The sequence below is a fragment of the Ceratotherium simum genome, chromosome 16 (genome assembly GCF_057802395.1).
Source record: "Ceratotherium simum simum isolate JZ-2026a chromosome 16, ASM5780239v1, whole genome shotgun sequence".
In the NCBI taxonomy this organism is placed as follows: Eukaryota; Metazoa; Chordata; class Mammalia; order Perissodactyla; family Rhinocerotidae; genus Ceratotherium; species Ceratotherium simum.
Window position 1 is genome coordinate 37,134,195 of NC_141915.1, and position 13,172 is coordinate 37,147,366.

General features: G+C 47.2%; 1 protein-coding gene across 3 annotated transcripts in view; it reads right to left on the minus strand.

The window, feature by feature from the left end:
* Window positions 1–13,172, minus strand: part of IGF2BP1 (insulin like growth factor 2 mRNA binding protein 1) — a 45,062-nt gene that overhangs the window by 12,815 nt on the left and 19,075 nt on the right. For 2 of the 3 annotated variants that reach the window (XM_014790788.2, XM_004434644.3), the window contains exons 3-8: window positions 6,944–6,992; window positions 6,373–6,424; window positions 3,843–3,906; window positions 1,838–2,119; window positions 822–956; window positions 22–144 (exon numbers count right to left, since the gene is read on the minus strand). In XM_014790788.2, coding sequence (XP_014646274.1) covers window positions 22–144; window positions 822–956; window positions 1,838–2,119; window positions 3,843–3,906; window positions 6,373–6,424; window positions 6,944–6,992 — 705 coding nt within the window. The remainder of the gene's footprint in view (window positions 1–21; window positions 145–821; window positions 957–1,837; window positions 2,120–3,842; window positions 3,907–6,372; window positions 6,425–6,943; window positions 6,993–13,172) is intronic. The other variant, XM_087441024.1, reaches the window with a different exon arrangement.

Genomic DNA, 13,172 nt, shown 5'->3' on the forward strand with positions numbered 1-13,172 from the left:
AGAAACAGAAGAGAGCCTTACGAGGAGATGGTGATTTTCGTCTCCGTGTCCTGCTCCACCTTCTTCAGGTTGCGCCCTTCCTTGCCAATGAGCCGCCCCACGAAGTTATTATGGGCCAGGATCTTCAGGGGAACCTCGTCAGCCCTTCGGAAGACAGGGGAGGAAATGAGGGACAAGATCTCCTTAAGTAGCGGGCCATGCTGAGACTCAGCTGTCACGCCACCCCAGATGTGGGGCTTCCAGGACAAACCACAGGACAAAATTGCATTTGAAAAGGTTATAAAAATCAGCAGACCGATCGTTGCCTAAGGATAGAGAAATGGGGAAGTAGGGACAGGTTGCCAAGGGGCACAAGTGCAATGAGGGTGATGGATATGTTCGTTATCTTCAGTGTGGTGACGGTTCCACAGGTATGTGCATGTTAAAACTCACCTAACTGTATTCTTTAAAATAGCCATACTACAGAATTCTATGCAGCTATAAAAAGAAAGAGGTGGGTCAATATGTACTGAGGCATGAAAGTGAAAAAAGCAAACCACAGAACAGTATGTTCATTATGATCCTATTTATGCTAAAACACACATGTGCACATATATACATGTGTACACGTGCACACACACCCCTACACTTTTGAGTGCACAGAATTTCTAGGAGGATATACAAGGTGTTACTTGCGGGAAGGAGGATTTCATTTCTCAGTTTATATCCTTCTGTACAATTTCTAACTGTATCGCCCACATCTCTGTATTCTTACTAATAAAGTGTGTATTGGAGTGGGTGAGGTGGTAGTCCCCACATTCCAAGAACAGTTGAAGCCTTACGTTTTGGTGTCCTTTGCCTCCTTATGCATAATCTCCAAGATCATCTTACAGGCGGAGGAGCAGCCCTCGGGGGTCGAGTGAACGCTGATGGCCTTCTCCGCAGCACCTGCATTCTCCTTCCTGTGCACGTCTATCCTGAGGACCACAAGGACACGACAGTTAGTTGTCCCCCGGGTCTTCTTCGGGCTCCCCCACCTCTCCTCAACCAAAGGCATAGGGCCTGCTCTTCTTGGAACAAGATGATCAAGTGCAGAACTAGGAAGGGCAGAGAGAAAGGGCCATGGACACATGACCAGCCTGGTGCTCTGGATCCTGCCTCTGTCAGGAGGTGGCAGGTGGAGTGACGGCGTCTATCACAGGAATACAGCAGTGGGGATCAACAGCCCAGAACTCTTAAGCTGCATTTCCCCTTGAATTCTGGGTTTCTGCCTTAAAACACCTGTAAAGGGAAGGCATGTTCTCCCGAATTAAAAGTAAGTTATATAGGATTTATTATGACTAAGGACATAATGTGAGCTGTTCTTTTGCACAGAGTACACTGATCAGCTGTAAGGATTAGAGAAGAGGCGCGGTTGTGGTGGAATGGGAGATGGGGCGGAACTGTGACCTACTACTGAGGGCCCTGACCTTGGCCTGGCTGGCCAGCCCTGATGACACCAATAAGCAGTGCTGAAATCGCAGAGAACTGAGGAGTGGCTGACTCACCAAGAGTAGGTTTGCTTGATGAGACTTTCTATGAGAAATTACAGAGCCCTTCTTACTAACAACAGCCCAGGAACTGCCACCAAATGGCACCAGGCCCATTCCACCTTCCCACCTGCCTGCCCCGACCTACGAGGCTGGGATTGGAAGCAGTGACCCCTGAATGAAAAGAGAAAGGAACACATCCTAGCCAACATTTCTTAAGAGGTAAATGTTGATGCCCCCCAGTGTGCTTCCAGGAAGCACGCAACCTCCCCAGAGACCAACCACCGTTTCCTAGCACCCGCCTCCATTCCCCAACAGCCAAGACTCACTTGGACTGGGTCTGTTTTGTGATATTGCGGATGGTGGCGCCCTCCTTGCCAATGATGGCACCCACATACTGGGTGGGCACCAGGAGCCGCAAGGGTATGTCCACTTGTTGCTGCTTGGCTGGGGCTCCTGCTGCCACAGGCGAGCCCTGGCGGGGCTGACCTCGAGAGCCAAAGCCTCCTCGGCGCCCATTCTCAGGACCCTGTGCTATCTGCTCATCAGGAATGTAGGAGACCTTCAAGGCGTGGTTCTCTAGCTGGTGGCCGTTCAGCTTCATGATGGCTCTGGGGACAGAGGGAGAATCTACTGGTTACTCCAATCCATATCAATCACAACAAATGTCCTCCAGGTGTAAAGCACTCTACTGGGTCACAGCATGGAACAACTAAAGAAAGGGAGATGACCACCTGCCCCCGACTCCCACCTCCACCTTAGAGAACCTCCCAGTTTAAATGGCATAAGACACCAAAGGGAAACATAACTAAGTTATTTCTATTGAGTTTTGGGATCAGCTTATTAATTTTAGGCAACACTTGGGCCAGCCCCGTGGCTTAGCGGCTAAATGCGCGCACTCCGCTACTGGCGGCCCGGGTTCAGATCCCAGGCGCGCACTGACGCACCACTTCTCTGGCCATGCTGAGGCCGCGTCCCACATCCAGCAACTAGAAGGATGTGCAACTATGACATACAACTATCTACTGGGGCTTTGTGGGGGCGGGGGGGGTGGGGGGGCGAGCAGGAGGATTGGCAATAGATGTTAGCTCAGAGCCGGTCTTCCTCAGCAAAAAGAGGAGGATTGCCATGGTTGTTAGTTCAGGGCTGATCCTCCTCACAAAAAAAAAAAAAAATTTAGGCAAAACTACCTATCATATAGGAGTCATATGAGAATCACATGAGAATCACATGTGACTCATGATCAATGAATAAATGTAATAAATAAAAACATGATAAATCAAGAGATTTGTCTTTACTTGTTCAGTCTGGGACCTTTCATGTTTAAGGAAACTCCGTGGAAAAGAAGGAAGAGTTGGAGGCAGAACGGCTTGCTTACCACTTGGAAGCAGGAGTTTAAGTATATCTGGGATGTCTGCAAAACGAGGCTGAATAACACTGAAGGAAGGGGGCAAGCCCCACACATTCCCAAAGCTGACGCTGGTTAGAAATGTTAACAAGGCAACAACAGGTAGTGGGGAGTGAGCAAGTGTTGACACAATCTTTAAAGCCAGGCTCAAGACCATGGATTGGCCACATGGGGCAGTAAGAGCCTCCAGAAAATTCTGAGCCCAGGAGCCATCTAAAAGAAAATGGTATTTGAGGAAGTGACGGGATTTTACAATGTACCACTAAGCTGGAGGAAACAGAGGGCTAGAGGCAGCACATTGAAGAAGCAAGAAGACCATCAAAAGCAAAACGTGGCAAAAGGCCTTTAACAGGGTCAGATACAGATGTAACTGAGTAAATGCACAAAGTGTATGGTTTGTCAGTACTGGTGGGTGAAAAGTGTAATTGCTCAACCAAGGGGCGAAGGAGCTAGAAACTGGGTGTGATGGGACTGAAAGGACCCATCAAGTGTACACTGGGCTCATGGCGATCGCTGCAATAAAATGTCTGCCCCGCCACATCATAACATCAGCGAATCCTTTTTTTAAATCTTGCAGTTTCTCCTCACTATCACTAGATGGCGCCATCAACACAGCAACGGACCCCACAGCTCTCATGCAACTAGAAACCTATGAGGAGGCCACCTTTCCTCCTCAGAGGATTACCCACCTTCCCTGGGAGGTCTCTGGGTCCCTCACTTCAATGTACTTGCAATCAATCCTGGTGAGTTTAGGAACCTTTGAGATCCCTGAACCAAAGGACAACAGTCTGGGGTTGGCTACAACAATATCAGAACCCAGGCGGGGACTCCTGTCTGCCTAGAACCCAAACCTGTCAGGAATCAGGGGGGCCCAGCTCCCAACATGCCACAAAGACCCTCCCAGCCCCACTTTCCGGCCCACTCACTGCCTGGTCTGTTCCCGGTTGGAATAGGTGACATTCACCACTGCCGTCTCACTCTCGGTGTTCACTGGGGGAGCAAAACAGAGGCCGGGGTTAGAGTAGTGAAATCTGGAGAGGCCACCAATGAATCTGAGTGTTAAAGCTCATCCTTGCATGTTGTGAGGTCAAGGAGGCATCTAGCTGACTCCTTGTAGCTTACGATATACTTGAATGACAAGGCAGAGCACTACCCCCCCTTCAGGACCCTTTCACCAGAACTCCTAGAAAATTCTAATTAACCTTCCTGCATTTTCCTTTCTATGTCTTCCTTTGATTTCCCTACCCAGCCCCCAAGAGAGCTGGGTATACAAAAGGATGTAGTCAACATACCAGCAGTTAGGCAGCAGGGCGAACACCCAGTGAGCACGCATGCGCCCACACACACAACAGCCCGAGAGATAAAATTTACCCTTGGAAAGTTAAACTAGTTAAAAATCAACACACACTGAGTGAGATTAGCAATCTATAGAAGTAAACATCCCAAGAAATGGTCTGTAAGGATATGGCTGAAGAGACTTGGGGAACACCCAGATCCATTTTAGAGGCCTAAGTATCCTGAAGGATACATTAACCAAACGCACGTGTATTATGACCAAGCTAAATGGGTTCACAGGAGTGGCTGCTGTGGAGTCTAGGGAGGGAAACAAAGAATATGTCTGCGTGTTTTCCAGGGGAAGGATTTCCTGACTGAGTATTCCAAACATCTTGGCAGTGGAAATGCACACATTCAGGCCATCGTAAATTCATGACACCAGCCATTAATCCCATCAAGGTCATAACCCCGAGCAGCTTTCGGATTTTCATTTGATTACCATAGACTCTTTCCTACAGGGAGGAGATTGGGTTGAACATTAGAATTCCAGGCAATCTGGGCACATCATTGTCTTTTGATTTTGGGTCCTCTGGGCCTGCTCAACCCTGGGGTGGAGAAAAAAATCAAGCCTCTGCCCCCACAACACTGAGGATAAGGTACTTGACCACAAAACCTCAACACACACTCTTAACTCTTCTGGCTTTCAGTACAGCTCTCACCTCAGTGGTGAGGAAGAGTCTGCAAGAATAATGTTCCAGTTAAATGGAAATACAGTAGTGAATGAAACCAACAAAACCTCTGCCTCCATGGAGCTTACATTCTAGAAGGGGAGGACGACAAGTAAAATAAGCAAATTCTATAGAATATCAGAAGGCGATGCGCGCTATGGAGAAACACAAATCAGAGAGGGGGAGGTGGTGGTAAGGGGTGCAGTTTTAAACAGAGTGGACAGAAAGGACCTCACTTAGAAAGTGACATATGAGCGGACTTGAAGACCTTCTCTATTGTCCAACAAAATCAAACGTTTCCCATTCTGTTCCCTCCAGGTACCACATATTCCCCTCCAGACGTTGGGTGTAATAGCTCCCTAGTGAGACCTGGATTTAAACTAGTATTGACTCCTGCTGGACCCCGCAGTGAGGCTTGGCATGTGCTCGCAAGCCACTGCTCACTCTTGCTCTGTTTGTCCAGGAGTAACTTAGTCGTTAGTCTAAGCTGTGAGCAGTACTGGGAAATGGTTATCAGTGCGTCCAGTTGTGTCCTGGCATTTATGATAAAAGGGAAGCCACAGGGTTAAGAGCAGGAGAGACTCTGTTTGATTCAGCACTTTCTTTTGTGCAGGCAAACATTTTAGCCATTTATGATTTTTAGCTTGCTCCTTTCCACAAAGAATTTGGAGATGAATATTTAATTCTGACTAGGTGATTAGCTAGGTTTCTTGAAGATCTACAAACTCTATCTGTATCTTGTCTACCTGATGACCAAGCTCTACCTTATGGACAATCAAAATCATGCCATATTTTATTTTAGCTCATTTCCTCTGAAAATAATTTATAATCTTAAGCAATAGAGAAACCTCAAAAATCACAGCAAAGTTTTTATGATCTAGAATTCTTTTTATTATTTCTCCTTCTGGGGGCCCACTCATGAGAGATTTTGCCTGTCCATCAATATGTACTAAGTAGCTCCTCTCCTTTTTTTTTTTTAATTTATCAAAGACATGTAGCAGACAATCAGAGCTTCTTACAAAAAAGAGACAGCCAGTTGATTATTCCAGCCAAAAATGATGACTCATGAAGCTTTTAAAGTAAAAGGGGTGCAGACTTAGGCTGAATGCATAGTTTCCATTCTTAAGCTATTTCTAAAATCTGGGACCTCTATTTCTACCTCAGTTGACCCCTAGGAGCCTGGGGACCTCATGTTGGGAATGAGCGACTTTGTTCAAGTCTCTCACTGAATAGAGAAGAAGCCTGTCCCAGAGATATGCAGCAGAGCCAAAGCTGGGACCACATGTCCAGGTCCCCCGTCCAGTGTATCTCCCTCCATACTACATTCTGTCTGTCTGTCCTCTTTTGGTATAGGAGGTAAACTTGGTAATGAAAAACGAAGCAGAGCAGACCCCCCAAACTCCTCCAATACCCACCCCTCCACCACCACCCCATCACCTCTGCCCCCTCTTACCTTGCTCGCAGTTCTCTACTGTACCATACTGAGCCAGGAGGCTGTCCAGAACCTAGGAGCATGGAGAAGGGTGGAAGGCTACTCTGAGCATCCCAGGAATTACCCCAAAGCCAGCCACTCCTGACCCCAGAGCACTGGGGCACAGGCAGAGCCTCAGGTGGGGATTGAGAATTATCCCCTGTTCAGTTTGCTCCTTCTGGGGTACTAATGCTGGCGACCTACCATGGTATCTTTACAGAAATGTAATTGAGCTCAAAAAGGCATTTAATGGGCTTTTTAGAAGCAGACCTGGGTCCCTAAATCAACGTCTGCCATCACTAAATTTGGGGCTCAAAGAACACCCTTCCCACCTCCCTGATGCCTTTCACCATAGGAAGAGCATAAAGGGCTAACACTGGTGGTCTTGGGTTAAGGATGAGACCCAACCAACCTCCCCTCAGCACTAATATCCCTGGCCTAGCCCCAAACCACCAGGGGACCTCCCCAGTCGTCTCTGCCAACTCAGGCTGACTCACACTTACTTTCCAGTCTCCACTACCCCCTGCCATTGAGAGTTTCCCCAATCACTTACTTCCCATCGAAGCTGGGGTGGAATATTTCGGATCTGAATTTTCCGACTCCTGAAATTAGAGGGAACAGGATTAACAACAGCTCTGGATGTTTTAGGGGCCTGTGACTGCAGTTTTTAATCCTTGTCCCAGTCTTTATCTCCCTACCTTCTTCTCAACACCAAAGTCTTAGAGTCTAAGAATGATAACTTTTGGGAATGGAGATTTGGTGTAGGAGTGCCTCACTTTAGAGAGCAGAATTATCATCAGTGCTACCACAGATAGGAAAACCGAAATCAGATGCCCTAAGCACGAGGGTAACATAATCCTCTAAAAATCACAGCCACTTTGTTCATCTCTCTACTTAGGTTTCTCACTAGTTCTTTTATTCAGTAATCATCTAATACCACCCACTATGTTTCCGGCATTAGGAATACAAAGCCACATAAGACATTATTCATTAATCTAATACCTTTAATTGGTGCCTACTTCATGCTAGACTTTGTTCTAAACTCTGGGGACGGGGGATAATCAAAACAGAGCAAGTGCCTGGCCTCAAGGTGCTCACCATTTATCAGGGGACACATATGTGCAAACAAATTACAGCAGGATTCTAGTGCAGCAACTATGCGCTTTCTCCAGATACAGATTTAAACCTGTGCTCCACTTAACAGCACTGATCCTTAAAAGGTTATTTAACTTTTTTGAGGCTCAGTTTCCTTCTTTGTAAAACAGGGATAATACCTATTCACAGGGTGGTATAAGGTGAATGTTAGATAGTGTTATAAAGAGCTTAGAAAGAGCTTGCGAGCAAGGACATAAATGTAATAGATGCACCTGTGCATATGAAGGTGGGAGTGACTCACACACACACACAACTCAAACATCATTACAACCACCTTCCTTCCTCCCACTTTACTACACTTTACTACTACTTCTCCTTCCCAGTTTTCATATGCCTCTTAAAAATGTAGTTTTCCCTGAGGAAGGCTTTCAGATTCAAGCTTGACTCCCACGGCAATTAATTGCTCAAGACCGAGATCGATGCCCTAATCCCTGGGCTTAAAACATTTCAATTGACTTGAGCTGTGTTGGTCAGTTGTCATTTATGTCTTTGCATATCCTTGATCACAATCTCTTAGTTCAGGGACATCATCTAACCAAATTATAGTGGCATGAGGGAAAACTGGACTAGGAAGCAAGAAAGTCCATCTCTAGCCCTTAAACTGCCTCTGATCCGATGTTCATCTGTCTAAGCCACTTAAGCTTCAGGCCTCAGTATTCCTATGTTATATGCAAAGGGGCCCGTGTTAGCTCTTGCCAAGCTGGAGGAAAGGGGTGTTGAAAACACATAGGATGGGATGCTAAACTCTAACTGCAAGTGTTTCCATCTTGGCTCTGTCCTGGGCCAGCTCCCTTGTTTCAGCCCTGTGACCTCAGGTGTCTTCAGCTGTAAATGGAACAGACAGGTCTTAAAGATCCCTTCTAGCTCTGCAGCTCTGAGTGTGGAAAGTCTTTATCAATGAAATCTCTTCCTGGGATAAAATAACTTAGGGGAAAAAGAGGATAAATGTTGGAGAGAATCTATGTCTATGGCAATCTACTTTGGTTGGCTCATGAACCTGATCCAAGGAGGTCAGACTATAGCAGGACAAAAGAGTAAGGATCAGAAACAAGTCCAGTTCCAGGTCCTTGGATCCCACACCAGGCCACCTTCTTGTGACTCAATTCATTGGCCAAAAGGGAGCCCTATGGCATCTGGCCTTGTGAGGAATTTCCCATATAACTCATTTTGAGACCAAATGGGCAGAGAAAATGCTGATACTCTCACAATGAAAGTCAAACTGTTGGAGAAGCAGGAAGGGATGATTACACCATTGAAAGACTGAGAACACTGACCTAGCACAAGGATGCCCGCTCTCGACACTCTTATTCAACAGTGTTGGAAGTCCTAGCTTCAGCAATCAGACAAGAAAAAGAAAGATAGGGCATCCAAACTGGGAAGGAAGAAGTAAAACTGTCACTATTTGCAGATGACATGATACTATAGATAGAAAACCGTAAAGACTCTGCCAAAAAACTATTAGAACTAATAAATGAATTCAGTAAAGTTGCAAGATACAAAATAAATATACAGAAATCAGTTACGTTTCTCTACACTAACAACAAACCATCAGAAAGAGAAATTAAGAAAACAATGCCGTTTACAATTACAACAAAAAGAATAAAATACCTAGGAATAAATTTAACAAAGGAGGTGAAAGACCTGTATACTGAAAACTATTAAGACATTCATGAAAGAAATGGAGAGGACACAAATAAATGGAAAGATGTACCAAGCTCATGGATTGAAAGAATTAATATCGTTAAAATGTCCATACTACCCAAAGCGATCTACAGATTCAATGCAATCTCTATTAAAATACCAGTGGCATTTTTCACAGAACTAGAGCAAATAATCCTAAAATTTTTATGAAACCACAAAAAACCTCGAATAGCCAAAGCAATCTTGAGAAACAAGAACAAAGTTGGAGGTATCATGCTTCCTGAGAATACTGATCTAGTTTAATACCAATGACAGGGGCCACACAAGCTGAGAGGACCTCTCTCATGCTAACTCTTCTGGATGGAGGGCAGGGAGGTGGGGGCTGCCCACTTGGGAGTTCAAACCAGTAAGGACGTAAAGCAACCCCTGTGCAGGGACTCAGTTTGAGGAGTGCTCTTTGAAGATAGTCCCACAGTATAATCTCAGGTCAAAGGTCAAAAATACCCTCCTCCTACTTCAAACTCTCAGTTTTGGGGGCTTTCTTTTCAGGGTAGGGAAGAGTTGGGGAGGGGATGGGGTGGTGAAATCAAATCTCAGTTTGGGATGTTAATCCATATCCTGAAAGCAATGGCAGTTTGGAATGTCTGGAATGTTCCAGGAGAAGGAGGGGGAGGAGGGCAGGGCTTCCCAACCAATGAAAGAAAAGACATCCTGGCAGCCCTCCCCCACCCCCAAGAGACAGAGACTCACCCACCCCCTTAGGGCACATGAACCCAATCCTGGGAACCCAGGCCAGGCCCCTTCAGGCCTCCAAACCTCCTTTCAGCAAAGCCCCCAACCCTGACAAAAACACAGCAGAGGCCATCTCTTGTAAGCCCTTTGCCTGGTTTCTATTAAGTATGGTGCCACCTAATTTCTTTCAGGCCCAAAGCACACAGGGCGATGTCGGGAACTGCACCAAGTACTCCCTCCCCAGGACCCCTGGGTAACTCATTCACCCTACAAACATTTATGGAAGGCTCACTGCAGGCTGGGCGAGGGCAGCGTGCTGAGGGCTTGGGGGATCCAGATGGAAGCTAAGAGCACCCTGACTGGTTACTTCGTTGCTCAGTACCTTAGTTTCCTCCTGTGGAAAACTGATGGGGCTTTTGTGAGGACTTAAAGCAGGGTGCCGGCCATGCCATGGTGCTCAATCCCTGTGCCAGTCTGCAGGAGCCTGCAGGTGTCCAGAGAAGCATGGGAAAAGGCAGGCAGGGCTGAGAAGGAGCCACTCAGCGTGACAGTAAAATCGTTAGGCTTCCGCACTGGCGGGAAAATAGCGGGAAATACCACAGCCTCAAGTCCCACCCCCACACCCCCACTTCCCTCTGCCAACTAAAGAGAACCACTCCAGCGGGTCGGCTTGCACTAGGGTTGAGTGGTGCCTTTACCCTACATGTAATAAGGCACTATACTCGGAGCAATCGCTGGAGTGCCTAAACCTCAATATCCGCTCAGAAAAGCCAAGAGAACTCCTACAGGTTCATGAACCACCACCCGCCCACCCCAGAGCTGATAAACCTGTTGAGTGAAAGAATGGAGCCGCCAGAATGGAGCCGCCAGCCCCTGGCAATGAACACAACGGTTGCACCAGCCCACTTTTTTCCCTGGGTGCCCACACCCTGTGGGTCTGAACTGTAGGGCAGTTACCAGGCCCTGGGGCAGCTTCCCAGATACACAGCAACCACAGGAGATGCACCTCTCTAATGCTGCCGGGGACAAGTAGGGGGCATGAGGGCCCCAGAGACCAAGTGACTATTCTCAAGCCCAGGAGAGACTCCAGGAGAGACCAGAGGGAGAGAGCATCCGTGCAAGAGCATAGGGAGTTAAGTAGGAAAACAGGAGATTCAGGAAGCACAGGAGATGCACACCCAGGAGTATGGTTGGGAGTTCTCCCTGGGCAGGAAGCTCTCGTCCTTTTCACCTTTTCAGGGAAGTGTCACTGACTTAGACAGAATGGAAAGGAAAACAGGTCAATTACGGAAGAGCCTAACATTTGAGGAGGCTTACCAGATGCCAGGCTCTGAGATTCAGCACGTCTTATAAGCCTCCTATTGCCTGTAATGGCTCCATTTTACCGACCAGGGCCCTGAGACTGGAAGGCTGAGTATCTTTGCCAAGTCACACAGCTACTAAGAGCCAGAGCCAGGATTTGAACCCAAACCCTGTCTGGTTCCAGGCTCTTTGCACTGTCCCCTGGTGCTGCCTTTCTGATGGCATAAAGGAAACAAAAGGCCTTGGCCAAAATACAGTCATGTTAGGCTTGAGGACAAATTAAAAATATTCAGAGTTCATATAACAGTGAACAGTGGGCCGACTGAGTGGATGCTGCTCTCCAATAAGTCAAAACATCCCAGGGTCGGCCCCGTGGCTTAGCGGTTAAGTGTGCGTGCTCCGCTACCGGTGGCTCAGGTTCGGATCCCGGGCGCGCACCAACGCACCGCTTCTCCGGCCATGCTGAGGCTGTGTCCCACATGCAGCAACTATAAGGATGTGCAACTATGACATACAACTATCTACTGGGGCTTTGGGGAGAAAAAGGAAGAGGACTGGCAATAGATGTTAGCTCAGAGCCGGTCTTCCTCAGCAAAAAGAAGAGGATTGGCATGGATGTTAGCTCAGGGCTGATCTTCCTCACCAAAAAAAAAAAAAAAAATCCCGCCTATAATTCCGTAAGCTACTAACTTCTTTTTCCAGCTGCATATTTCCATAGTTAGTTGAAAAGTGATTCTATGGCATGTTGAATACTGACTAGATGGTTAACATGGTTAATTTTTTAAAATCATAGTGATTTTTAAGTTCTCATATTTTAGAAATACATACTGAAATAGTTACAGATAAAACGACATGTCTAGGGGCCGGCCCTGTGGCTTAGTGGTTAAGTGCGTGCGCTCCGCTGCTAGCGGCCCGGGTTTGGATCCCAGGCGCACACCGATGCACCACTTGTCAGATCATGCTGTGGCGGGGTCCCACATAAGGTGGAGGAAGATCGGCACAGATGTTAGCTCAGGGCAGGTCTTCTTCGGCAAAAAGAGGAGGATGGGCATGGATATTAGCCCAGGGCTGATCTTCCTCACAAAAAAAAAAAAAAGAAGAAGAAAGAAAGAAAAAACGACATGTCTAGGATTTGCTTCAAAATAATCAGGGGCAGGGGATAAATGAAAACGGATTAGATATGAGTGATAATTTTTAAAGCGAGGTGATGGGTACATGGCATTAATTACATTATCCTCTCTACTTTTTTATGCTTATTCTTTGCCATAATAAAAAGGTCTTTTAAAAAAAAGATTATTCTGGCTCACCTAGTTTTGAAGTCATCACAGGTTCCAAATTAATGGGTCTAAGCTAACAAGGTTTTCCTATCGGTGTTTTATTAGCAAGAATCCAGGCCCTGGTTAGAAGCCTGCTGGGGGTAGGAAGGGAGTACGGGGCTGGGGTCTAGTGGAGGGAGGAGCAGATGCACAGATGGGACCCTTCTCGGAATGAGGCCTCTCCAGAAGGCAGAACGCACACTGGGAGAACAGTGACTCCAGGTCTCTGGGAGGAGGGTTGAAAACCGCCCCAGGGAGTGTTCTTTCTCTAATCCTTTGCAAACCTGCTCCTTCCTCTTTCCACCCCCGTTCCCAGAGGGGAGGGTGCCATCTTCAATCCCAGATTGCCTCACCACTCCCTAGAGGGAGTAGTTCCTTTAAACCAGGGTGGGGCGAGCCGGTGGAAGGTGGGAAGAAGGCGACAGTAGGTTTTGGAAATCTCGTCAAGCTTGGGGCCCCACTCCCCAGAGGCCCCCATCACGAGTCAAACCTGGACTTTCATCTCTGCAGAGAACTAGGATGAAACCGGATCTCCAGATCAGACCCTTCACCTGCACCTGTCCCCCAGGCTGTGATTCTCTGACTGCCCGGCTGTGTGGTCTTGGGCAAGTCAAGCCTGCAACTCTCTGGACCTCA